This window comes from Astatotilapia calliptera, chromosome 15 (genome assembly GCF_964374335.1).
Source record: "Astatotilapia calliptera chromosome 15, fAstCal68.1, whole genome shotgun sequence".
Classification (NCBI taxonomy): Eukaryota; Metazoa; Chordata; class Actinopteri; order Cichliformes; family Cichlidae; genus Astatotilapia; species Astatotilapia calliptera.
This window is the reverse complement of record NC_137436.1, coordinates 27,845,702-27,871,185: the sequence shown is the minus strand read 5'-3', so window position 1 is coordinate 27,871,185 and position 25,484 is coordinate 27,845,702. Positions and strand designations below refer to the sequence as shown.

Genomic DNA, 25,484 nt, shown 5'->3' with positions numbered 1-25,484 from the left:
AATGTGTTGCTTGCACTCTCAACATTTCTGCCTGTGCACGTTCAACTCTTTCTGTACACTGTTATATTTGTGCCACAAAACCAGCCAATCAGTTGTTTTGGTCTCCAATCAGCTCAAAATGACGAAATGCAATATTCCAGAATCCATTTCGTCCAAAACTCAAACGAGGCAGTGGCAGAAAAACACAGAGTGGCGGAGTTTGAAATATTACTCTTTCTGGGTCACAAAATAAACTTTTAAGATATTTTCATGCGAGAATGGTGCTGTGTAAACTTCAAATATCTGCTCGATTTATCAAGACATCACATATTTGCATAAGTGCTCTCTAAGTGCTCTAACATTTTGTTAGAGCACTTATAGCGGTGTACAGAAAGAGTTGAGCGCGCACAGGCAGAAATGTTGAGAGTGCAAGCAACACATTGCGAGCAAGCGCAAATACAAAAACTGAGTGAGAGGCGCTGCTATTGTGTATGTGTGGATAATAGCAAACACTGAAATACATTTTTTTGCACACAGCAATAAATTTTGTTCACTCAAATTTAGCTTTTCTTCACTCAAAATAAATTTCTCCTCAAAATGCAACACTTGCACCTGCAAAATTTTTTTTTTATGTGCGCTCAGAATAGTGGCACAAAAATAACGCCATAAGCAGTCCCCTCTTCAGTGCAACAGTGAGGAAATAAAGCTGTTGTGTAAGACGGTTTGGGTTTTGGCACTGATTAAATAATGTAATGTGCTTTTGTTTTTGTTTTTGTTTTTCATCTTTCATTTTGTTTCATGGGAAGATGTTATGCAGTTTGACCTGTTAGGTTGATGCTCTGAGTTCTTCAGAATCACAACCAGTCAAACAGGATCCATTTGTAAGCTTAATGCTGTATGTCAGAATAGAGGTGAGAATTTAAGGGTGCAAGACTGAATGACAATAGACACTGACATTTATGTGATGTGATGGATTTGCATACATAATGACAGTCATGACATCAAACACTGTGAAACAGGGACAGTTTCAAACATTTAGATATTTCTAGAGTGTTGATTCTTTGACTGGTAATTCTCATTTAGCTCATGGATATCACAATCCCTGAATACATCTGTTTATTGCAGCAATGGACTGTGACTTTTACAGGAAGGCAAGCAAATGTGACACTTTGTTTAACTGGCAATAATTCAATAATGCAACGTATTCTATAAAAACATGTTTGTATGAACTCTGCTTAACAAATTTATTAGAGCACCACCCAGTATAAGGTTTGTGCCACATCTGCTCTAAATGATCAGTACAGGTAATTACTAAATAATTTATATTTCTTTAATGGTTAATCCAGCAGTATGTGCAAGCAAGCTCTTTAATGGAAATTATATTTTTTTGCTAAAAGTTGATTTTTCAACTGTTTTACAAATAAAAGCAGAAAAAAAGAAGGAAATGATTACTTTTGGATTAAGATCAAGATCCAGACGTTTGTGATATATATACACAATGCAAAACACAGTACTGCCTGTGGGAAACTGAGGGAAATTTAAAACTGGTGGCTAAGGGTAGGCGTAAATTTAGTAAAATTATAATTCACATTGGCAGTAATGACACCAGTTACGTCAATCCGAGGTCACTAAAATCAATATTGAATTGGTGCGGTGGCCTTTATAGATAATTGGGAAACTTTCTGGAGGGAACGTGGTTTTGTTAGGAGAGACTGCATCCATTCCACTTTGGATGGAGCAGCTCTCATTTCTAGAAATCTGGCCAAATTTATTAAGCCCCACAAAATGTTAGCAACATCCCACAAGAACCCAAAGAGGAGAGTCCTAGCCTCTAGCCCTGCCAGTGTAGCAGAAATGATGACGGATGATGATGGCAGCAGCAGCCGTTCTTCTCTGCGTGAGTAGCTTAATGTTGTTTGTGTGTAATTTACGTTGAGTAAGCTAACCACGTTATTACATTAATGCATGTAAGTGAACTAGCAAACATCATCATAGCTACATGCGGCTGTCTTCTTGTTTGATGGCAGATACTCCCTTCACCCTGGCCAAAAAGGCTAAAATGACCAAAGAAAAAGTGGAAAACAGTTAAACATGAGAGGTTTTTGGACAAAGTTTGTGTTTTTTCCATTTTTTAAGCACTGCTTCCGCAAAGAGTGATACCATATATGCCCTATAGCTGCAGAAAAGGCTAACATTGTTATCTTTTTTACAAAAAACATAGCTGAACATGAGAGGTTTTTGGACCAATTTTGTGTTCTCCATTCTTTAAGCACCAGTTTGAGCACCGTTTAAGCACCGGCACCGTTTCAAAAGTACCGATTTGGCACCGGTATCGGATAAAACCTAAACGATACCCATCCCTAATGCTGAAGATATCTACCTATTCGGAACCATGATAATAGGGTTCTTGCTGATCGGAGCTGGCTTGGCCCTGGCTTATCGGAGAATTAAAAAAGTGGAACCGGCTGTTTATACACCCCCCAAGGCTGCCCGCTGGGATTGAAACGATGGGAGGAGGCGCGACTTCTCAGAACGGGCTCATTGAGAGCAGCATGGTTAAGACCTTGGAGATGCTTACAGCTGCTGTGAATACTCAGAATAACACCTCTGAGCGTATATTGGATTACATCAAGGAGAGGCCTGCTCAGAATAACACCTTTGAGCGAAAGTTGGATTACATCGTGGAACAGCTCACTGCAGTCGTGAGTTCTCAGAATCGGTTCTCTGAGCAAAAGAATGACAACACCACGGAACGCAAGTTTGATAACGTCATGGGGAAGCTCGCGGTTCTCCAATGGGAGATTGAGAGACCAGTGTCGGAGTGTTAAAGAACAGCTTTGAAATTTTCATGAGTTGTTGCAAAAGAAAAATACCATCATAATCTGGCTACCCCTTCGGCACCAGCAGTGGGCTCAAGGCTGTAGCTGAACAAAAACTCCCTGATAACGACTGTGTTGAGTCTGTTCCTTCCCATTCCATGCAAGGCCACCTGGGTTGGCTGGAAGACTGTTTACTTAGCCTGGCAGGGCGAAGGACACTGTCTCAGCTGAACTATGGACACGCACACACATACATACTGATACTGATAAGCACTCACTGACGCATCACCCTCCCTACCCCGGATCCAACGCCACCTCCAACGCTTACCTCCCTTCTGATGTGGACATCGGGTCAGCTGGAGGCGCAGTCGAAGATTGCAGCGGTCCCAGATCACATGTACACACTGGAACACTTTCCCATGTTGCTTGTCTGTGTTTATTGTACTATGGTGTGTTGATATCTGTGCATTCCTGTATTATCCTTTTGTGTTACACATTTTGATGTTTTTTTCCTCGCTACCTAGCCTAGGGATGGGTATCGAAAACCGGTTCTTGTTGAGAACCGGTTCCCACTGTTTCAATTCCTTGGAATCGTTTGCCATTTTTGCAAACGATTCCCTTATCGATTCCAGTCGCCCCGAATGACGTCACCACGTTGCGGAGCGTCATTTACCTGGCAGGAAACATGGCGCCTAAGCGGCTCAAACGCTCAAAAGTTTGATTATACTTTATGAGAACCGATGACAACAGGGCAACTTGCAAAGTAGATATTTCATTTAAGGGAGGAAACACTACGAATATGCAAAAGCATTTGCTCACAAAACACGCGATGACACGCGTTTTTAATTCCGCTCCGGACTCGTGACTCTCAACCCAGCAGCAGCGGTAACGTTTGCACGTCCTCTCCCGTTAATGCGGCAGGTAAATAATCAACTAACAGTGCATATTATGTTAGCGCAATCTGCCTTATTACAAGACCTGCCATTACTGTACATGTAGGTGACCATGATGAGAGAGACAGACAGAGTCTGGCTGGCGCTCGCTGGTAGTTCTCGCTGCAGTCTACCGGTAGCATCTCCTTTCAGGCCAGGATAGACTAATGTCACAGAGCAGTGTCTAAGTTTGTGGTAAAAGTCTTGCACCCATTTGCCACAGCAGATGCCCCCGATTTTTGGTAAGTGAATGTGTTTAATTGTGGGCAGGGACATTACTGGATATTCTTGTGTAATTGCCACAGAACAATTTATGTTATACTTTGTTATTGCTACAGAAGAATGTTGCAGCTTTAAGGCAGGGATGACTCCTGGAGTTGCTTTCTCACTGCATATGCTTTATTTCACAATCAGATCGATTCGATAACAAAAACATACAGCAGCTCCTCTCCTACTCCTAGCCCTTCGCTGCGGTGGAAAAAAGAACGACTTCAATCCCCTTCAAGGAACATACGTACAAAATAGTTTTCCTGATACACCAATGGGGCGTTCAATGCCATCTTGTAAATATGAGTACTCTGGCAGAGTAACAGTTCAAATGAAAAATACACCAGAACAAACAAGCAAACAAAAAAAGAAGTGTGGGGTACCTTTGAACCAATGAACAAAGTATAACAATTTATACTTTTTAACATAACCCGACCCCGTCAATATGTGATATGTCTCACAAGAATATTTATTTTATTATTTTACATTTACAATTTTTTTTCCTGGGGACCCTGTGACACCCCATTGAAGAGCCGTAGGCTGGATCTCTCAAGATCTCACTGTTGGGTTTGTAAGGCCATGTTACTCCTAAATTTCTATCTTGTTCAAAGAGAAGATATAAAACAAAGCTCTGAGCTAATCGACCTTAGTGTTCTCCTTTTTAAAAAAAAAAAAAAGAATCGATAAGAGAATCGATAAAGAATCGAATCGTTAAACAGAATCGAAAATGGAATCGGAATCGTTAAAATCTTATCAATACCCATCCCTAACCTAGCCTGACCTGTCTCCCCAATGTGATGTTTGTGTATTGTATGTACGGTCGGCAAGGTCTGTCATCTTGGTTGTGTCATCTCTCATCATCATCTCTAATCACACTTTAGATCTTGTTTTAACATATGGCATAGAAGCTGAACATTTAGCAATGTTTCCTGAAAATCCTCTCTCCTCTTATTATTTCCTGATAACATTTAAATTTACAATAATCGATTACACAGCAGTGGAGAGTAGACTTCATCACAGTAGATGTCTTTCTGAAAGTGCTGTAACTAAGTTTAAGAATATAATGCACCCACTGTTAGCATCTTCTATGCCCTGTACCAATATAGAGCAGAGCAGCTACCTGAACGCTACTCCAACAGAGGCTGTTTATCTTGTTAATAATTTAGCCTCCTCACTACGTATGACTCAAATCAGAAGTACTTGACTTCCTGGTATAATTCTCAAATGTACAATTTAAAAGATCATCCTTCAGTCTGGAAATATTATGTCTGAGCATCCGGTGTGTTTGTGGAGTGGACCCAATTGTAGACATGAAACGGAATCTTAACAAAAAATGGGCTGTTTACTTGGCCGAAAAACATGAATATAAAAAAGGGCAAAATGGACGCGGACAAAACAAAAAACCTAAACTGGGAAAAGCTAGACTGTGTAAACTATGAAAAACAACACATTAGCATGATTCTGAGCAGGAGTACAAGAGTAACTCTGACAAAAAAAACTGTGAACATGAATCTTGATATAACTTGAACAGAATTATGAGGTACCCAGAATCTGACCTGACATGGACGGAGGAAAACAGAAGCACCAACAACAAACAGAGGGAGACAGAGGACCTAAATACACAGGAGGGTAATGAGGGAAGTGGAAATACCTGCGGAGACACAGCTGACACAAATAATCATGACACCAAAGGGAAAAGTAAAACTAAGCACATTAAACATAGAAACAAGACTTTCAAAATAAAACAGAAAACCTGGAGAGACATGAACTGGAACACAGAAGTTTGAGACAAGAGACAAAGAGAGGCAGCGAGAGAGGGAGAGGGACACAGAGGAGAGAGACACAAGAGGAACCTACATAGACGAGGAGAGAACACATGACACATAGGAAAAGACTCAAACACCGAAACATAGGAGAAACATAAACTAGACTAAACTCAACTAAATCCTAACTAATAATAACCACACAAGAACTTAACATATTTCCAATATAACCAAAGGAATCAAAAAATACAAAATAAACTTAAAACGCTGGGTCACAGACAAAGCCCCTAACAGGAAATAGTTTGTTGCTCGGTAAAAAATTCCTCCTTTATGGGGCACTTTTTTGCTAGAACATCTTACTATTCATCGCTGATTGAAGAAAATAAGATCCAGCCTAGGTTTCTCTTCAGCACTGTAGCCAGCCTGACAAAAAGTCAGAGTGAAAAGAAAATTACTCATAATCATTTCACAGACATAACATTATCTATAGCTACTTTCAGTACCACTGATATTCCTTTTCTCCAATTGATCTTTCTGAGTTAACTTCAGTAATTACTTCCTCCAAACCATCAACGTGTCTTTTAGACCCCATTCCTATAAGACTGCTCAAAGAAGTCCTACCATTGATTAATGCTTCAGTCTTAAATATGATCAATCTATGTCTAATAATCGGCTATGTACCACGCTGGCAGTAGTTAAACCATTACTTAAAAAGCCATCTCTAGACCCAGTGGTCTTAGCTAATTAAAGGCCAGTCTCTAGCCTTCCTTTCATCTCAAAAATTCTTGAAATAGTTTCAGTCAGATTTCAGAGCCCATCACAGTACAGAAACTGCTTTAGTGAAGATTCTAAAGGATGTTTTTATGGCCTCTGACAGTGGAATCATCTCTGTGCTTATCCTGGTAGACCTCAGTGCAGCGTTCAATATGGTTGGCCATATAATCAATACTGTTGACTGCTATTAGAGCGCGTAGAGCATGCTGTAGGTATTACAGGTACTACGCTGCAGTAGTTTGTATCATATCTATCTAATAGACTCCAATTTGATCATGTAAATGGAGAGTCCTCTTCACACACTAAGGTTAATTATGGAGTTCAACAGGGTTGAGTGCTAGGATCCATTCTGTTTACACTATACATGCATAGCATACATTTTCACTGCTATGCAGATGACACCCAACTTGATCTATCCATGAAGCCAGATAACTCACACCAATTAGTTAAACTGCATCAGTGTCTTAAAGACATAAAGACCTGGGTGGCCTCTAACTTTCTACTTCTAAATTAAGATAAAACGAGGTTATTGCACTAGGCCCTGAAAATCTTAGATATATGGTATCTAACCAGATTTTTACTCTGGATGGCATTACCTTAGCCTCCAGTAGCACTGTGAGGAAACTTGGAGTCATTTTTGACCAGGATATGTCCTTCAATGCACATATTAAACAAATATGTAGGACTGCTTTCTTCCATTTATGCAATATCTCTAAAATTAGAAATATCCTGTCTCAGTGACACTGAAAAACTAGTTCATGCATTTATTACTTCTAGGTTGGACTACTAAAAAGAATGTCTGACTATGAAATGCACGATTTATTAAAAGAAACTGCTTTGGCTATAATGTCATTGACAAACACAGAGGGAGAAGTATTCCTCTGTATTTGAGTTAAAAAGAGATTATGTTCAAATGAATGTTCATTTGAAAATGAGCTAATGATAAAGTTGATTAATGACGTCAATTTGGATAAACTGAATGAAACATGAAGTATATTCAGAATCAGAATACTTTATTAATTCTGATTCTGATATTACAATTCAATTACATATGAATATACTATACTATGTTTCATTCAGTTTATCCAATTTAACTTCATCATTCATCAATACTATCATTAGCTCATTTTCAAATGAACATTCATTTGAACATAATCTCTTTTGTGATGAAATTATTAACATTTCTATGTTAAGTACAACATAGAAAAGAAGAACATGTATTGAAGTGAAAATTTAAAGTTGAAACGTTTGAAACTTTTCTTTAAACCATGTACATGGAAACGTCAGACAGATAGAGGATGATAAGGTGCAGCTGGAAATCGGGTGATTTAATGTGATGATCTGATATCACCCGTGGGATCAACTGCTGCCCAAACTTTGAACCTGCAAATCACCTTGAACCTGCCAAAAAATCACCATTTTTTGGCTTTTTCTGTTCTCATTTTTGCCATGTTAGATCGTAGATTCAAGAAGATTTGGATTTTCAATGTTTTCCTGCTGGCTTACAACTTCCAAGAATTTCCTCTGATTCCCTTTTGGGTAAAACCTTCAGAAGATTTGGAATTCCACTGTATTCCTGGGAGATTGAATTTCCAGTGGATTGACAGAGGGTTTCTTCTAATATTTGACAACATAGCAAGTCCAAGTTAGGATTTCTGATTCATGGTGGAAAGAATCTGTGCTAAACCCTCACTCTCCTTCTTTAGATATCTGCAGGTTTGGCATCACACATTTGTTTCTGAAGTATTTCTGCTGGTCCTTCCTTGTGACACCTGAGAGTTTCCTTTTCTTGTCCCCTTTAAAAGGGACAACAAGTTTATAGTCAACTTTTATTTTGTAATTTTTATGGAGTCCTGATGCTACTTACCTTTAGTTTGAACAAAGTAGTAATATAAAAAAGAATAATTACAGCTGCAGTGAATCACCCCAGCAATTATAGAACTGTTTCAGACGTGCGATTTTCTTTGATTTTGGCAGGGAAACATGATGTCAAATTCAACACGTGAAGAGCTGCTCCTGAGAGCACTGAAAGATCTGGGAGACAACGAGTTAAAAGAGTTCAAGTGGTACCTGCAAAAGTCTGACGTCCTGGAACGCTTCCCAATAATCCCAAAGAGCAGACTAGATAAGGCAGACAGGCCAGACACAGTGGATCAGATGCTGCAAACATACTGTGAAAACGTGCTTGAGGTCACCAAAAAGGTTTTGAGGAAGCTAGATAGGAATGACCTTGTGCAGATTTTAATTGACCCAAATGCAGAACCTGAAGCAGGTAAGTCATTGAATGATTAACACTCATATGAGAATGATTCCTGGTATGAGGTGCACTTTGTGATGACCATAATTCATACAGAAAATGTATCTTATTACATTTTCAGTTTGTTATGAACCATGGCATAGAGATGGACTTGATAATTTCAGATGCTGTTCTTTACCTTAATACACAGATGGTAGATCTGAGACGATAGCAAGAAATGGCAATAGTGGGTTTGCGAGGTGAAAAGAATAATAAAGAATAGGACCTATTAATTGCTTTGATATGAAATGTACTTACCACACTCATGGACATGACAGTTATATTTTAATGTTGATGAACAAAACCGCTACAGAAATTTGGGTAATTACTGTTTTTTGCTAAGAACCTGTCCTTGCCATCTTAACCATATTCTGCTTATTTTCCATTGACAACTATCACAATTACATAAATGTACCCTATTTTTTCACAACTGACATTTACTCACATCTACTCTTACCATTTCACTGTTTATTTAGAGGGTTTTGCTGAGTTCCAGAAAAACCTCAAATCCAACCTGATGAAAAAGTTTCAGGAATCAGCTGAAAAACTTAAAAAAGGAGGTAAATCTAAGCTTCAAAATGAGACCTACACAGAGGTCTGCTTCAAAATAGAAAACAGCCAAGAGGTCAACAAGGAACATGAGATCAGACTAATTGAAAAAGCACACAGGAAACCAGACAGACCAGAAACAAGACTTCGATGTGAAGACATCTTCAAAGCTTCACCCATTAAAGACAAACCAATCAGAACAGTGCTGACAAAGGGAGTGGCTGGCATTGGGAAAACAGTCTCAACACAGAAGTTCACTCTGGACTGGGCTAAAGACAAAGCCAACCAGGACATCCACTTAACATTTCTATTCACTTTCAGAGAGGTGAATGTACTGGAAGACAAAAAGTTCAGTTTGGTGGAACTTGTGAATCATTTTTTTACTAAAAACAAAGAAGCAGGAATCTGCAGCTTTGAAGGGTTTAAGGTTGTGTTCATCTTTGATGGTCTGGATGAGTGTCGGTTTCCTCTGGACTTCCACAAAACTGCGATCCTGACTGATGCTACAGAATCCACCTCAGTCAGTGTGCTGCTGACAAATCTCATCCGGGGGGATCTGCTTCCCTCTGCTCGCCTTTGGATAACCACACGGCCTGCAGCAGCCAATCAGATCCCTTCTGAGTATGTAAACATTGTGACAGAAGTTATGGGGTTCACTGATGCTCAAAAACTAGACTACTTCAGAAAGAAATTCAGAGATGAGAAGCTTATTGGCAGAATGATCTCTCATATCAAAACTTCACAGAGCTTAAACATCATGTGCCACATTCCAGTCTTCTGCTGCATCACTGCTACAGTTCTGGAGGATATGTTGAAAACTAAAGATAAAGATGAGCTGCCCAAGACCCTGACTGAGATGTACATCCACCTTTTGATATCTCAAGCCAAAGTTAAGAAGGTCAAGCATCAGGGAGGAACTGATGCTGATCCACAGTGGAATCAAGCAAGCAAGGAGATGATTCTGTCTTTGGGAAAACTGGCTTTTGAGCAGCTACAGAAAGCCAACCTGATCTTTTATGAATCAGACTTGAAAGACTGTGGCATCAATGTCACAAGTGCCTCAGTATATGCAGGACTTTTTACAGAGATATTTAAAGAGGAGAGAGTGTTGCGCCAGGACAAAGTGTTTTCTTTTATCCACCTGAGTGTTCAGGAGTTTCTGGCTGCTCTGTATGTCCATATGACCTTTTTCAGCTCTGGACTCAATCTGCTGGACGAACTCCAACAATCATCCTGGATTTCTAGACTTTCAAGAAGTAAATCTAATCTCCACCAGAGGGCCGTGGACAAGGCCTTACAGAGCCCAAATGGACACCTGGACTTGTTCCTCCGTTTCCTTCTGGGTCTTTCACTGGAGACCAATCAGATTCTCTTACAAGGCCTACTGAGAAAGACAGGAAGTAGCTCACAGGAAACAGTCCAGTACATCAAGGAAAGGCTTGATGATGGTCTCCCTTCTGAGAAAAGCATCAATTTGTTTCACTGTTTGAATGAAGTGAATGATCATTCTCTATTGGAGGACATCCAAAAGTCATTGAGTTCAGGAAATCTTTACACGAATGATCTATTTCCATCTCAGTGGTCAGCTCTAGTCTTCATATTATTATCATCAGAAAATCTGGATGTCTTTGACCTGAAGAAATATTCAGCTTCAGAGGAGGTTCTTCTGAAGCTACTGCCTGTGGTTAAAGCCTCCAACAAAGCTTTGTAAGTGCTGTGATATCTATTAAAAGTAATTGGTTAGCTACTATTGATACTCATATGATGATTTTAAAATATGTTTTCAATGGTTTTCTCTGTTGTTGTTTAATTTTGCAGGTTGAGTTCTTGTAACCTGTCAGAGAAAAGTGTAAAAATTCTGTCTCCAGTGCTCAGCTCCCAGTCCTCTTGTCTGAGAGAGCTGGACCTGAGCAACAACAACCTGGAGGATTCAGGAGTGAAGATGCTTTCTACCATACTGGAGGGTCCACATTGTCAACTGGAAACTCTCAGGTCAGGAATGTTAGTGTTGGCTGATGCTCGTCTATGTTTCGCGGCATATTTTATTCTTAGTCTTGGTAAATTTAATTACTATTCAAATTTCTTCTTGATTGCAACATACAGTGTTGCATACATGTCTTAATTTCTCTTTGGTTTTGTGGGCTATTGTTTTAGTTTTAGTTTAGTTTTTTAGTATTAGTTAAATATTTGAGATCATCAAACACATTTTTATATCAGACAAAGCTAAAAAGATCTGCAGGTTTTTAAATGCTAATTGAATTTATTAAGGTAAAAAAAACTATCCAGACTTAACTGGCCTTATGGGAAAAAGTGTCAATCTGTAGTTGATGTTGATTTGCATCAATTCTGTCTGTCTTTTTGTGCTAATTTAAAAATCATTGTTATTTTAACATGTCTAATGGTTTGTTTATAAACAGGCTGATTGGCTGTAACTTGTCATGGAGAAGCTGTGAAACTCTTTCTACAGTTATCAGCACACAGTCCTTAAATCTAAAAGAACTGGATGTGAGCAACAATGACCTGCAGGATTCAGGAGTACAACTTTTATCTGCTGGACTGGAGAGTAATCACTGTGTACTTCAAACTCTTAGGTCAGGACTCCACAGTTTCCTCATTTATAAATGATGAAGTGACATTACATATTACTTTATGATTTTTATCATCAAATTGGACAACTTTCATGTAGTTTTATTTCATTTCTTTGATTGATTTGATTTATTAATAATGTAACTGGACTTACTTGTGGAGTACAGTGGTATACAAAGGTACTATCTGCTATCTTTTTCATTTTCTTATTTGTGTCATTTTCAAATATCTGTTACCTAAATTTGTAAGGAAGTTTGTAACTTCAGAAAAAAATAACTGACTCAATTTCAGGCTATCAGGCTGTCAAGTCACAGAACAAGGCTGTGCTGCTCTGGCCTCAGCTCTGAGTTCAAACCCTTCCCATCTGAGAGAATTGGACCTGAGCTACAATCATCCAGGCGACCAAGGCGTGACTCTCCTTTCTTTTGGCCTGAAGGATAGACAATGCCAATTGGAAACACTCAGGTACGAACAGAAAATTAGCAGCCTACTAATTACTAATTAAAATACTTTTGAATATTAATCATATAATTAAACCTCTGAGGTTTCACTCAATATTGGTGATGACTTCTTGCTCCAAATGCTGCCCTTATATTTTGGAGATAAGTAAACAGGATTTATTTTGAAAAAATACTTTTAAATACTCTAGGAACAAGAAGTAAGATCTTGTATGTGAAGAGAAGGATTTTAAATACAATTCTTGATTTAACAGAAAGCCAACGAAGAGAGGGAGTATGAGAGAAATATGGTCTCTCTTTCTAGAGGCCATAAGAAGATCATTTGTAGCCTTCACTAATACAAACAAAAATGAGATAACACGGAGTATGGAATACAATGAATTTTAATATTGAACTTTAATACTACTACTACTACTAACAACAACAACAACAACAACAACAACAACAATAATAATAATAATAATAATAATAAGCAACAAATATATAAAATATAGAAGCAACATTGAAATTAAAGCTGCAAGCAGCGTTATGAGGGCCCTCACACCCCAGCGCATCGAGCCATGCCCACCACCTACACCAAGCATTTCCGATCTGATGTCACATTGATGGAATTCATGCGTAGAACCACCAGCTAAAATTTCATTTCGTTCAATGATAATTATAGTCATCCCACTGGGTGGCGCTCTAACCATTACTGATAAATTGCTTGTCAAATATTTCCGAGCTTGACTCTTGACTCATGCCTGTGAAATTTGGGAGAGATTGGATATTGTGTTTTTGAGTGACAGCAGATTACTGCTTTTTGGCGAGTGATTGAAACTCCACGTGCCGCCATGACCACCCCGTTTCCCTAAACGTAAAAAGCTTCGCAATTTAACATCACAAAGGTCTTTAGATTCCCTGCACTGGAGATCATCTCGATCTGATTAAAATTCCTTGGAGGAGTTTGTCAAAGTACGAGGCCTGAAAAGAGGGGAAAATGTCGCCAAAATTACACATTAATTTTAAAATGGCTGACTTCACATGGCTGATCACATAACAAGAAAGTCTTCATCACATTGGAGGTGTGGGCCAAATTTCAAGAGTTCTTGAGCTTTCTAAGCCCCTCAAATGTCCAAGCATTTCACTACATATCGTACTGTGTATGACTGTGTACGTGACAAATAAAATAAAATTTGAATTTGAATTTGAAATGCCACTTCATCTTTCATGGTGAACCACCTTGCCACCAGGGTGCGCCATTAAGTTTAAACTCACAATTGTCTCACTGAAGCATCATGAGGGACTGATGTTAATATTCACCGCTTTTGAGGTGGACCTGATGAACCTGTGAAAACCAGTATATAGGGATGGGTATCGAAACCCGGTTCTTGTTGAGAACCGGTTCCCACTGTTTCAATTCCTTGGAATTGTTTGCCATTTTTGCAAACGATTCCCTTATCAATTCTAGTCGCCCCGAATGACATCACCACATTGCGGAGTGTCATTTACTAAGTGGCTCAAACGCTCAAAAGTTTGGCCACTATACGTGCTGGCCTCATATCAAATGTGAAGGCAGACTGAGTCTATGTTTGACGTTTTTTATATCTAATCTTCCTTTTCAAACATTTAAACAGCAGCGAGTCTGCAGCTGAGGGAATACAAACTCAAATTGTCGGAACAGGTTTGCTCATTTCTTGGATTCATTTGGTGATTTATTAAATGTATAACTGTTATTCTAATCTGCTGCTGAGTCTCTTACACTTTTCTTTATGCTGTATATTTTCACGTCTCTGGAATAGTTGGAAGTTAGATAGTCAGCTGGGAAACTTTGTGTTAACTCATGGAGCTGAGGATATCGTGGATATGCTGACCTCGCTGCGTGGTGTACAGAGCGAGGTCAGCATGATTAATATTCACAATAAAAATATTAGCCGAACATCATGAAGTCTGTATGTGTTTCATAGTGTCGAACAACCTTTGTACAGTTAAAGCCAGCAGTTACTACATGACGGAAACACCAACGTTATCTCTTTTATGCGTTTATACACAGGTCACGCTGATTACTGAACAAAAACCCAAAGATCAGATGTTAAACAGATTTATTTGCTCTCTCTCCTCCTTAAACATGTTTTTAATGTTAGTTATAATTCAGAATTGGCGACTGAAACATGTAGGACACATAAGAATAGGGCTGAACGATATATCGCATTTGCGATAATATCGCGACATGATCAAGTGCAATTTTCTAACCGCAAAGGCTGCGATTATACTCTGGACATGTCCAAATTCATGGGCTGCATCCTCCTGAGGCCGCATTTGTAGACCGATTACGTCACAGCGACGCGCCGAAGGCTGTCCAAATTACTACCATATCCCAGAATTCATAGCGCGGCCCAGCCAAACTCCAGTTTCCAGCAATGGCGGCCGCTACTAAGTTTTAAAATTACTCATACTAATCTTTCTGGGTCACAAAATAAACTTTTAACATATTTTCAGGTGAGAAAGTAGTTGTGTAAACATCAAATATCTGCTCGGTTTATCAAGATATCCCATATTTGCAAAAGTGCTTCGACGTTTTCAGAGGCGTCTGCTACCCACCAGCTCGACAGCTAGCCGCGAGCTCGAGGGTTACTGATGCGGCCGAGAACGGCACAACTCCCGGCACATCATTTTCAGATCACCGCGGAGTTTCGCTGCTCGGGTTAAACGTAATATATAAGTCACTTAGATAACCTAAAAATGTTATTGTTGGGCTTTTTTCAGTGTTTTGTTTGTTCGTGAGTAAATCGGTTTGGCTGAGATTAAAGTTATTAGATTAGATTAGATAAAATAAAACTTTATTAATCCCCCGGGTGGGTTCCTCCTTGGTTTTCACACAGCTGACTAAACGTTAAACAGAAAACTTATTAAACAGAAGTATGAGACAGTCGAGAATTTACACCAGTGTCTGGTTATATTTTAGATAGCAAGAAGCAGACGGCCAAGTTTATTAAACTCCACCGAGACAGCGGTGACGCTAATCAGAACTAGCCTTCTGATTAGCTAATCAGAAGGCTAGACCGTCCAATTTCACACCTTTAAATTTTAAAGGCGTGTTTGTGTGTGTTTATACAATTGCTATTATGTTTGCACTTTATGTGTAATGTTACTGACTGCAGAGATCAGTAAGATGTGTATTTTTTATTTATTAGTTTTATTTATTTAATATTATTTTTTAATTGAATGACTGTCTAGTAGTTCACAGATGTCGAAAAACTGAGTGTGGTAAAGCCACTGATTTTTTTTATGTATATTTCTGCAATCTGCACATTGTACTGACTTTCATTTTAATGTTTACACCAGTTCCTTGTCAGCACTTTATGCTCAGATGTTTGTAAGCTAAAAATAAACTATTGTGTATGTTCAAATATACTGTTGTGATTGAAGAAGTTAAATAAAAATGTTAGTCATCAATTCATGCATCACCTCATGTCATCATAACAGAGGTCTGTCTTCCAGGAAAGAACAGTTTAAAATTAATGTAATATAGTATTGGCCATACTATATGATGTATTGCTTGTCTTTGTTTAATAATACAGAAGACAAAGACCTTAAAAAATAATCGCATATCGCATCGCAATCGCAATATTGGGGCAAAAAATCGCAATTAGATTATTTTCCATAATCGTTCAGCCCTACATAAGAACATCAGGAAATAAAACACCGATAAATATAACCTCAGTAAAAGAAGTCAGCGGGGGTTACTACAGCTGTGTACCGGGGCCTGCGCTTTGTCGGTGGGATTGCTTGCGAGGCGAACGGGTCTATCCCACGCTTTGCCGTGAGACTGGGCAGACATCTCCGAAATCATCGAAACACTTTTGCAAAGAGGCTGTATCTTGACAAACCGACCAGACACATGAAGATTAAACCACTACATTCTCGGCTAAAAAAAATATTAAAACGGTATTTGGTGACACACAAACAGGGTTTTTCAAAACTCAGTTCTGTTAGCTTCCACATGCCGGTTGTTGTGTGCTAGAAACAATGGCCACCAGGCCAAAGCAATGGTTTTGACTCGATCAGCGTTAACCCCGCCCCCTAAGTTTGATGGGTGAGGCTGACAGATAAAATTATTTCATGATGAGAGCCAGGCGCCAGGACTGCCAAAATGAAATAAATAAATATATCATTAAATAATTAATTAAATGTGTCAATAATTAATTAAATGTGTCAATAATTAATTAAAATGTGAAATACATAAATAATTAATTAAATGTGTCAATAATTAATTAATTACATGTGTCAATAATTAATTAATTAAAATGTGAAATACATAAATAATTAATTAAATGTGTCAATAATTAATTAATTACATGTGTCATAACTATTTATTTAATTAATTAATTCCAATTTTAATTAAATATTGCCACATTTAATTAATTATTTAATGGTGTATTTAATTAATTCATTATGGCAGTCCTGGCGTTCCATAAATGGGGCCCTAAATAATAAATTATTATTAAAAACTCAACAGTAGAAATAAATAAATGAGAAAATAAATTATTTTTCGACTTTTCCTCCCTCAGGTTGGACCATTGTGGAGAACAGCGACTGAAACCTGGTCTGAGGAAGTGTAAGAAACATTCATATATTAAAATTTCAATTTTCCTATGATGTAAAGAGGAACTAATCTGCAAAAACCAGCTTTGCAGTATTAGGGTCATGACCTCCTTCACTATTTAGTCATGGTCAATAGTCTGTTAGGATTCATTTCAGCTAATTGGAGTCCGTAAACTGGATATTTTGGCTATGTTTGTGCCTTTTGCAGCATTTTTAATGCAATTATCTGACAAATAATATGGCGGCTGTGTGGTTAGTTTTACTAACTCACTGTTCAAGTAGTATGAGCTCCAGTTTTGATGAATGAATTTCTAGAATTGTAATTTCACATATCACCAAATAGCAGATGTCTGTGTCAGTGTAAATGGTAAATGGACTGGTTCTTAAACAGTGCTTTTCTACCCTATCTTTCCCACATATTCTATGCTCTTTCTATGTAAGTCCTATCTAACATTCACACATATTCTTACTCTGATCGGTCAACTTGGGGTTAGTATCTTGCCCAAGGGTATTTGCCACCAGTGTTGGGAAGGTTACTTTTAAAATGTATTCCATTACAGAATACAGAATACATGCCCCAAAATGTATTCTGTAACCTATTCTGTTACGTTACTCAATGACAGTAATGTATTCTGAATACTTTGGATTACTTAATATATTGTGGCGAGTTCAGACAAGGAGGAGACGGAGGTATCGTTTGGTCTTGCTTCCCGTGAGCTAGCCAGGGAGCACAGCCGTTTATTACATTTGCAGAAGAACACACTGCCACTAGCTAACTGCTCAGCGCGGCAACCACAACACACATATGTCGTGTCCAAATTCATGGGCTGCATTCTCCTGAGGCCGCATTTGTAGACCGATTACGTCACAGCGACGCGCCGAAGGCTGTCCAAATTCGTAGACCCCTCCGAATGCAGCCGACAAATGCGTGGTCCTTTTTGCGAATTTGAAGGATGGGTCGGGTGTGTCCTTCGTGGCCCACCATATCCCAGAATTCATAGCGCGGCCCAGCCAAGCTCCAGTTTCCGGCTAATGGCGGCCGCTACTAAGTTTTAAAATTACTCTTATTAATCTTTCTGGGTCACAAAATAAACTTTTAACATATTTTCAGGCGAGAAAGTAGCTGTGTAAACATCAAATATCTGCTCGGTTTATCAAGATATCGCATCTTTGCTAAAGTGCTTCGACGTTTTCGGAGACGTCTGCTACCCACCAGCTCGATAGCTAGCCGGGAGCTCGAGGGTTACTGATGCGGCCGAGAATGGCACAACTCCCGGCACATCATTTTCAGATCACCGCGGACTTTCGCTGCTCGGGTTAAACGTTGTCAGCCGGTGATCAGCTGTGATCAGCTGATCACGGGGCCGGGGTTAAAAGAGAGACGCCACCCACCTGTTCGCCACTCAGACATCATTCTCTTCGTGTCAGGAGCTCCGAAACTCTGCCGACGTCAGTCTCCGCCTGATTCAGCAACCGTGAGTGATTATCCCTTCAATCATTTTTCTCTTCCCGGCTCCGCTCGCTCTCTGTCGGTAACGACCGTTCCGAAGCCACGCTTCGTGCACTGATCGTTACTAGAATAACTGCGTGCCTGCTCCAAACCCACCGCTAGCCTTCGCCGCGCTTGGGTCTAGCCAGCACGCCACACGGGCACGCCGAATTACTGTGTGTAACCCGCCCGGCCGTGACAAACGTAATATATAAGTCACTTAGACAACCTAAAAATGTTATTGTTGGGCTTTTTTCAGTGTTTTGTTTGTTCGTGAGTAAATCGGTTTGGCTGAGATTAAAGTTATTAGATTAGATAAAATAAGACTTTATTAATCCCCCGGGTGGGTTCCTCCTTGGTTTTTACACAGCTGACTAAACGTCAAACAGAAAACTGATTAAACAGAAGTGTGAGATGGCCGAGAGTTTACTCCAGTGTCCTGTTATATTTTAGACAGCAAGGAGCAGACGGCTGAGTTTATTAAACTCCACCGAGACAGCGGTGACGCTAATCAGAAGGCTAGACCATCCAATTTCACGGCCGTTTACTTCCGGCCTACCCGATCTTCTGAGGACCCGGCCCACGTAGACCGCGAAGGCCGGGTCCTCAGGAGGATGCAGCCCATGAATTTGGACACGACCATAGGGCGCCTTCTGACCCCGGAAGGACACACCGTCGCAGCGAGAGGGCGTCACCCGTCACCATGGCAACATACACAAAACATAACTGTACAAGCAGAACCCCGAACAGCCCTGACCCGCTACAATATTATCATGCTTTTTACAACAATGTGAATGTACTATTGCTGTGTGATTTATTACTATTACTGAAGGTCCGCGACTCCGAACTGTAGTAAAGGGACCTCTGACTAATGCTGGGCTCACACTGTGCGATTTTTGGCCCATTTTGAGCCGATTTTTGAGTCGTGCGATCGTTTTGGCGATCGGCCCGATTTTGGCCTTCATCGTGCGTCGTGCATCGTGTAGTATACGTGGGGTAACGAGAAGCGATTGACACCTCACGACCAGCTCCCGATCATCAATCACTTGGTCGTGAGGGTGTCACCGCAGTTTGCCACACTGCGCACGCGCAAACACAAATGTCAGCGAAAAAGACGGCGTAGCAAGGCAGTGCAGCGTGTGATCTGGACACAACCTGTAGAACCATCCGAGCCCTTTCGATGTGGCCTCACAAAATTATCACGACCACAACAACCGTGAAAATAGTTGGATCGACACTGCTGCTCAATCACAGCTGCCTGACCAATGTTTTTCATTAGCAATTTAGCAAAGTTGATGGTGGTGGTGTGTCTGTGTGAGTGAAAGACGGAGAGGGAGAGCGAGCGACAGAATTTCTGTTATAACCTTCATTTTTATGGACGCACAGTGTGAGCACTCAGGTCGCATCAGAGCATCGGGCCGTATAGTGTGAGACCCTGCATCGTGACCTATGAACTTCTAACCCCTGCGAGTCAATCGTACAGTTTGAGCAGGAGCTGAATCGCGCGACTGAAAAAATCGCACAGTGTAAGCCCAGCATAATACGGCGGGGTCCCTGTCGGCTGGTAGCCGAAAAATAGCTCTACTTTGTTGTGTGGGTCAACTTTTCTTGCGACAGACAGAGAGAGGCGTTGAAAGGCTGCTCCAACGGAACTTGTTGTTTTCGGAGGAAAACACAAACACAGTGTACAGTCGAGTCTTAATAGCTTACTTACAACTGGGCTCGTCAGGCACTCTTCTTGGCTGCAGTGGTTATTATTATATTTACATGCTTCCAGCTCCCGTTTTTGCTCGATGACTGCTCGTACCTTTCCACTCCCCTTTTTCTCCCTCCTAGCGCTCACAGACACATAACGTGTATGGCAGTCCATTCTCCCAGCAGCACGGACTACACTGAACATGATGTACATTCTTTAGAGCTATGCTTGTAGCATTCTGCCTGTTAGCTTAGCACAACAACAACAACAACAACAACGAAAAGGCGCTCTCTCACCCAGGAAACACACAGTCGCAGAGAGAGAGAGCGTCGCCCTGTAACCATGGCAACCGTAACGCTGCCGCCTGGAACAAAAGAACGTAGCTGTCAAACAAAACCCAAACAGTCCTGACCCGCGACAAAATGAAACAGGAAAGTACCCCAGTGTATTCCATTTATTTCAACAAAGTAACTGTATTCTGAATACCACCTTTTTAAACGGTAACTGTAACGGAATACAGTTACTCATATTTTGTATTCTAAATACGTAACGGCGGTACATGTATTCCGTTACTCCCCAACACTGTTTGCCACACAGACTGGAGCAGATGGGTATCGAACCACCTTCAAATGTGGTCACTCATACCTCCAAAAAACAAAAAATATTTGTTTTGTGAGTCTGTGGTTGGATGATAGAATAATACTTTGTGCTGTTGTTTCTTTCAGATTTCTGTGGGCTTGAACTGGATCCAAATACAGCGCACAGAAACCTCAAACTGTCTGACGACAACAAGAAGGTGACTGTGGTGAAAGAGGAACAGCCCTATCCAAATCATCCAGAGAGGTTTGACTACTGCTGCTGGCAGGTGCTGTGTAAAAATGGTCTGACTGGTCGTTGTTACTGGGAGGTGGAGAGGGAAGGGCAAGTTGTCATAGCAGTGACGTACAAAAGAATCAGCAGGAAAGGGAACAGTGCGGACTGCAGGCTCGGGTGGAATGACCAGTGCTGGAGTCTAATCTGCACTCAAGAGAAATATTCTTTTTGGCACAACAAGAGAGAACATGTTGTCTATCTTCCCTATGGTGCTACTCTACCTAAAAGAATAGCAGTGTATGTGGACTGTCCTGCTGGTACTGTGTCCTTCTACCGAGTCTGCTCGGAAAAACTGTCCCTCCTGCACACCTTCCACACCACATTCACCGAACCAGTCTACCCTGCCTTTGGGTTCGGGTTTGGGTTCTGGTCATATGAGTCCACTGCATCTCTGTGTGAGTTGTAGGAGAGAGTCTGCTCCTGACTGCAAACTACTGCTGATGGTGGTTTTCACTCTGCACACCACAGACTATAAACCAAAGGACCATGTAGCAGTTACCCTCCTACTGATTCTGCATAACAGAGAGGTGGTCACCAGACGTTTGGTGGTGAATGAATGAATGTCCTACCAAAGAGCTGAAAATAATGTAATCCTTTTTTTTTTTTTTTTTTTTTTTTTTTTAATACCCCATGGTCATAAATGCATGACATGTATGACAGTATTGGAAGGGGCTGTGAATACAAACTTGCCAGCAGTTGACAGACATGTATGGTGTTATTTTTGTGCCACTATTCTGAGCGCACGTGAAAAAAATTTGCAGGTGCAAGTGTTGCATTTTGAGGAGAAATTTATTTTGAGCAAAGAAAAGCTAAATTTGAGTGAACAAAATGTATTTCAGTGTTTGCTATTATCCATACACACACACAATAGCAGCGCCTCTCGCTCAGTTTTTGCAATTGCGCTTGCTTACAATGTGTTGCTTGCACTCTCAACATTTCTGCCTGTGCGCGTTCAACTCTTTCTGTACACCGTTATATTTGTGCCACAAAACCAGCCAATCACAGATGTGGATGCAAAAAAATCTGATTGGCTGTTTTGGTCTCCAATCAGCTCAAAATGACGAAATGCAATATTCCAGAATCCATTTCGTCCAAAACTCAAACGAAGCAGTGGCGGAGGAACACAGAGTGGCGGAGTTTGAAATATTACTCTTTCTGGGTCACAAAATAAACTTTTAAGATATTTTCATGCGAGAATGGTGCTGTGTAAACTTCAAATATCTGCTCGATTTATCAAGACATCACATATTTGCATAAGTGCTCTAATGTTTTGAGAGCAAGCGCAAATACAAAAACTGAGAGAGAGAGGCTGCTATTGTGTGTGTGTGTATGGATAATAGCAAACACTGAAATACATTTTTTGCAAGCAGCAATGAATTTTGTTCACTTAAATTTAGCTTTTCTTCGTTCAAAATAAATTTCTCCTCAAAATGCAACACTTGCACCTGCAAATGTTTTTTACGTGCGCTCAGAATAGTGGCATAAAAATAACGCCATACACATGTTTATCATAGGAAATGTACTGTACATTATAACATACAAATGTAATGACTCCCTGCTTTTACAAATATTTTTTTTATGATGGCTTTGATGGCTATGATGCTAATCCTAACTGGTCTACTTTCTTTTTTTTTTTGTATGTGTCCCATTTGGATCTTTAGCCATCAGAATTGTTGTCTTAAGGCCAAGAAAGATGCCAAGCGGATTTATTTTACCAAGTGGATCATCATGGCCTCGCCATATTGGTCCATTTGATTGACCTTTATTATAATTATGAATTTATTTTATTTTTGGTTGCTACAAACGGGACAGACATGACTGGGGGATAGAACAGGGAGAAAGAATGAAAGAAAGAGAGGGAGAGAAAGAAAACCAGAGGGGAGAAGAGACGGTGAGAAAGGGGGGAAGAAAGAAAGAAAAACAAACAAAACACCTGGATTACCTGTATGGAGAAAAAAAAAACAGAAGAGAAAGCAAACAAAAAAAGAGCAACATAATAAAAACAGCGCCATCAGAATAAATTAGCTAGCAGTAGATAACAGAAGATACTAAATATTAAACGCTATTGTGCAGCACACAAGATAGACAGCGCACAATGTGCTTTGAGGCAGCAGCCAAGAAAGGTGTAGTCCGCGTCTGTGAACACCCGTGTGTACACCTGTGTGCATACCTGTGTGGATCAGCATGCATGTATTCCAAAGGTTTCTCCATGTAACGATCTGCTAGGGAGTGTGGGGAGCCACAGCCCCGTCCACCAGGGTATGAAGCAGGTATGGAGGAGATCCAGGCCCCATATATGCAGAGGCCCCAGAGTACAAGGACCCGAGGAGGACCACCAAAAGGGGGGAAACCGTGCCACCCTCCTGGGAAGGTCACCCAGCAGCTACGGAGCAGAGGCCAGAGGGGGTTGCAGTGGCGTGCCCACGGGCTCTGTCGGCAACCAGCTGTGCCAGAGAGGACCGAGCTTCAGGCCCAGAGGCCAGAGGCCTGAGGGCATCCCATCCCCCGGAAGGGGCCCAGGCGGGCCACAGGTGCCAGGCCCCGCCAATCGGCCTCCAGGAGTGAGCCGGTACATAAATGAGCGACCAGCCCAAGACGACAAGGACCACCAACACACCAATGTCTGAGGGCATCAGCCACCGGCAGGGGGTGTGGTGAGGGGAGATAGGCCTCCGTACTTTGGAGGGCCTGAGATGTACCCAGAGAGGTTGAGTCTAAGACCCAACCTGACATATAGACACAGACGAACAGGCGCACGCGGACACAAACATGCATTCCCACCCCCATATGCACAACCAAATACTCGGCACTCACCCAACTTGTAGACAGACACAAATAGACACTGCACAGACAGTCGCACTCCCCAAACATACTCTATATCCCAGGTCCAGGTACCCCCGCCCCCAGAGGGGCAAGCCGCACCTAAACCCAGGAGATGTAACCCTTCTCTCTGGGATGGAGGCAAGCGGACCACCTCCTTATCTGCAGTAGCAGGGAGGCCCCGCATCCCAGACCCCAATCTGATGGCCAGCACCTCCTCCCAGCCCCCCAGCCCTGACGGCTAACAGAACCGGGGTGAGTGAAGACCCCAAACCTCCCTACGCCCGCTCATATGTAGTGTTGCTGTGTGCTGTTCTAAAGTGCATTTAAAACACAGGAGAGCATGGTACTTGCTTCCTCTCAGAGAGCAGCACGGCTCCTCCCGAAAACCCTTAGTGTCTATATGCATTTAAAATTGAGGGTAGGGCACCAGTGCCAGAAGTGGGTTGGAATACACCGACCATCCTCTGGATGCTGTAAAACATGCCCACCCCCAAGGCCCTATATGTATGTGTTATGTGAGAGTGTGAGTAATGTGGATGTCTAGGTTGCAGAATAAAATTGAGGCACAGGCGGCCAGAAGGGGACAACGGCCAGAAAGTAACTGGTCTACTTTCATTCTGACGTCTCAGGATATTCTGTTAAAATCTATTAAAACAGATGTGAAACTTTTTTTTGCCACGTTTTACTGTTTTTATATTCTATTTCATTTTTATTCTATTTTATTTTTGTGTGTTATACTGTGTGAGAAGATGCTGTGGGTCTACATAGAGTGTCTCCACAGCATGGTCTCTGCCTGAATGACATGGACAGATCGATGACCTATAATAATAGATCAAGACACATATGAAAAACAGATGGTGCATTCACCAGTGTGGATATAATTTATGGTTATACTGGTCAGTTGCTGTGCATTTCTATAGCTAACACCTGGATTCATAGACAGTAAAGATTTCTAAAAGCCTCTTAATTATTCATGTTAGACTCTCCAGCCTTTTTTATTTCACAGTGTGGCAGAAATCTCAGTTCTTCAATAGTTTGTTTGGAGAAAGTTTTTATGAATGAACCTTAAAAATCATAGTAATGAAGGTGTAGTTTTTACAGTGATATTGTGGTGTCATACCTTTAATTAGAGCGGGGCGTTTATGATGTATTTATGATTATATTGTGTTTTTGTTACCTCTCTCGTGAAGCACTTTGTGACATCTGTCTGTGAAAAGTGCTATAAAAATAAAGTTTTACTTACTTACTTAGTGGGTTATTCAAATCTATTAATTCAAAGAACCCTAACGGTACCTGTAATTTTTGGGTTGGGAAGAGTTAATATTTTTCTCCTTTTTACAGTTAACCAAGTTTTCAGAATGACTTAAGCCAAAAACATCATTTGTGTTCATGTTATTGTGCTTGTATAAACCAGTGACTTTTCTACATTCTACAGATTCTCACTGAAGGTACTGATGGCGTGTGCTTACATCATTAAATGCTTTGTTTTGTTAGTCTGTAGTAAAGGCTTTGATCAGCTTGCTTCCTTTTAATCAGCCTTGAATAAACACATTTTTCTCACTGTGCATGTATTTCTTCAGCATCTTTTACCTGCAG

At 40.6% G+C, this 25,484-nt stretch overlaps 1 protein-coding gene and 1 long non-coding RNA gene across 2 annotated transcripts; both read left to right on the top strand.

Annotated features, from left to right (window-relative positions):
- Nucleotides 1-456: 456 nt before the first annotated feature.
- LOC145420354 (uncharacterized) lies at nt 457-5,262 on the top strand. The gene is made up of 2 exons (XR_013901658.1): nt 457-3,719; nt 3,798-5,262. It is a non-coding gene; the product is annotated as an uncharacterized LOC145420354 (long non-coding RNA).
- Nucleotides 5,263-7,701: 2,439 nt separating this feature from the next.
- LOC113037472 (NACHT, LRR and PYD domains-containing protein 3-like) lies at nt 7,702-25,453 on the top strand. The gene is made up of 7 exons (XM_026194589.2): nt 7,702-8,806; nt 9,307-11,086; nt 11,198-11,371; nt 11,797-11,970; nt 12,257-12,430; nt 16,974-17,020; nt 20,918-25,453. Exons 1-7 carry the CDS (start codon nt 8,518-8,520, stop codon nt 21,469-21,471), a joined length of 3,192 nt encoding a protein of 1,063 aa, XP_026050374.1. The 5' UTR covers nt 7,702-8,517; the 3' UTR covers nt 21,472-25,453.
- Nucleotides 25,454-25,484: the final 31 nt, after the last annotated feature.

Bases quoted from the DNA above. Each gene is read 5' to 3' on its own strand.
- LOC113037472 (XM_026194589.2), top strand. From the start codon at position 8,518: ATGATGTCAAATTCAACACGTGAAGAGCTGCTCCTGAGAGCACTGAAA. The intron at 11,087-11,197 runs GTAAGTGCTGTG...TTAATTTTGCAG, and splicing joins AAAGCCTCCAACAAAGCTTT to GTTGAGTTCTTGTAACCTGT. The intron at 17,021-20,917 runs GTAAGAAACATT...TGTTTCTTTCAG, and splicing joins GAAACCTGGTCTGAGGAAGT to ATTTCTGTGGGCTTGAACTG.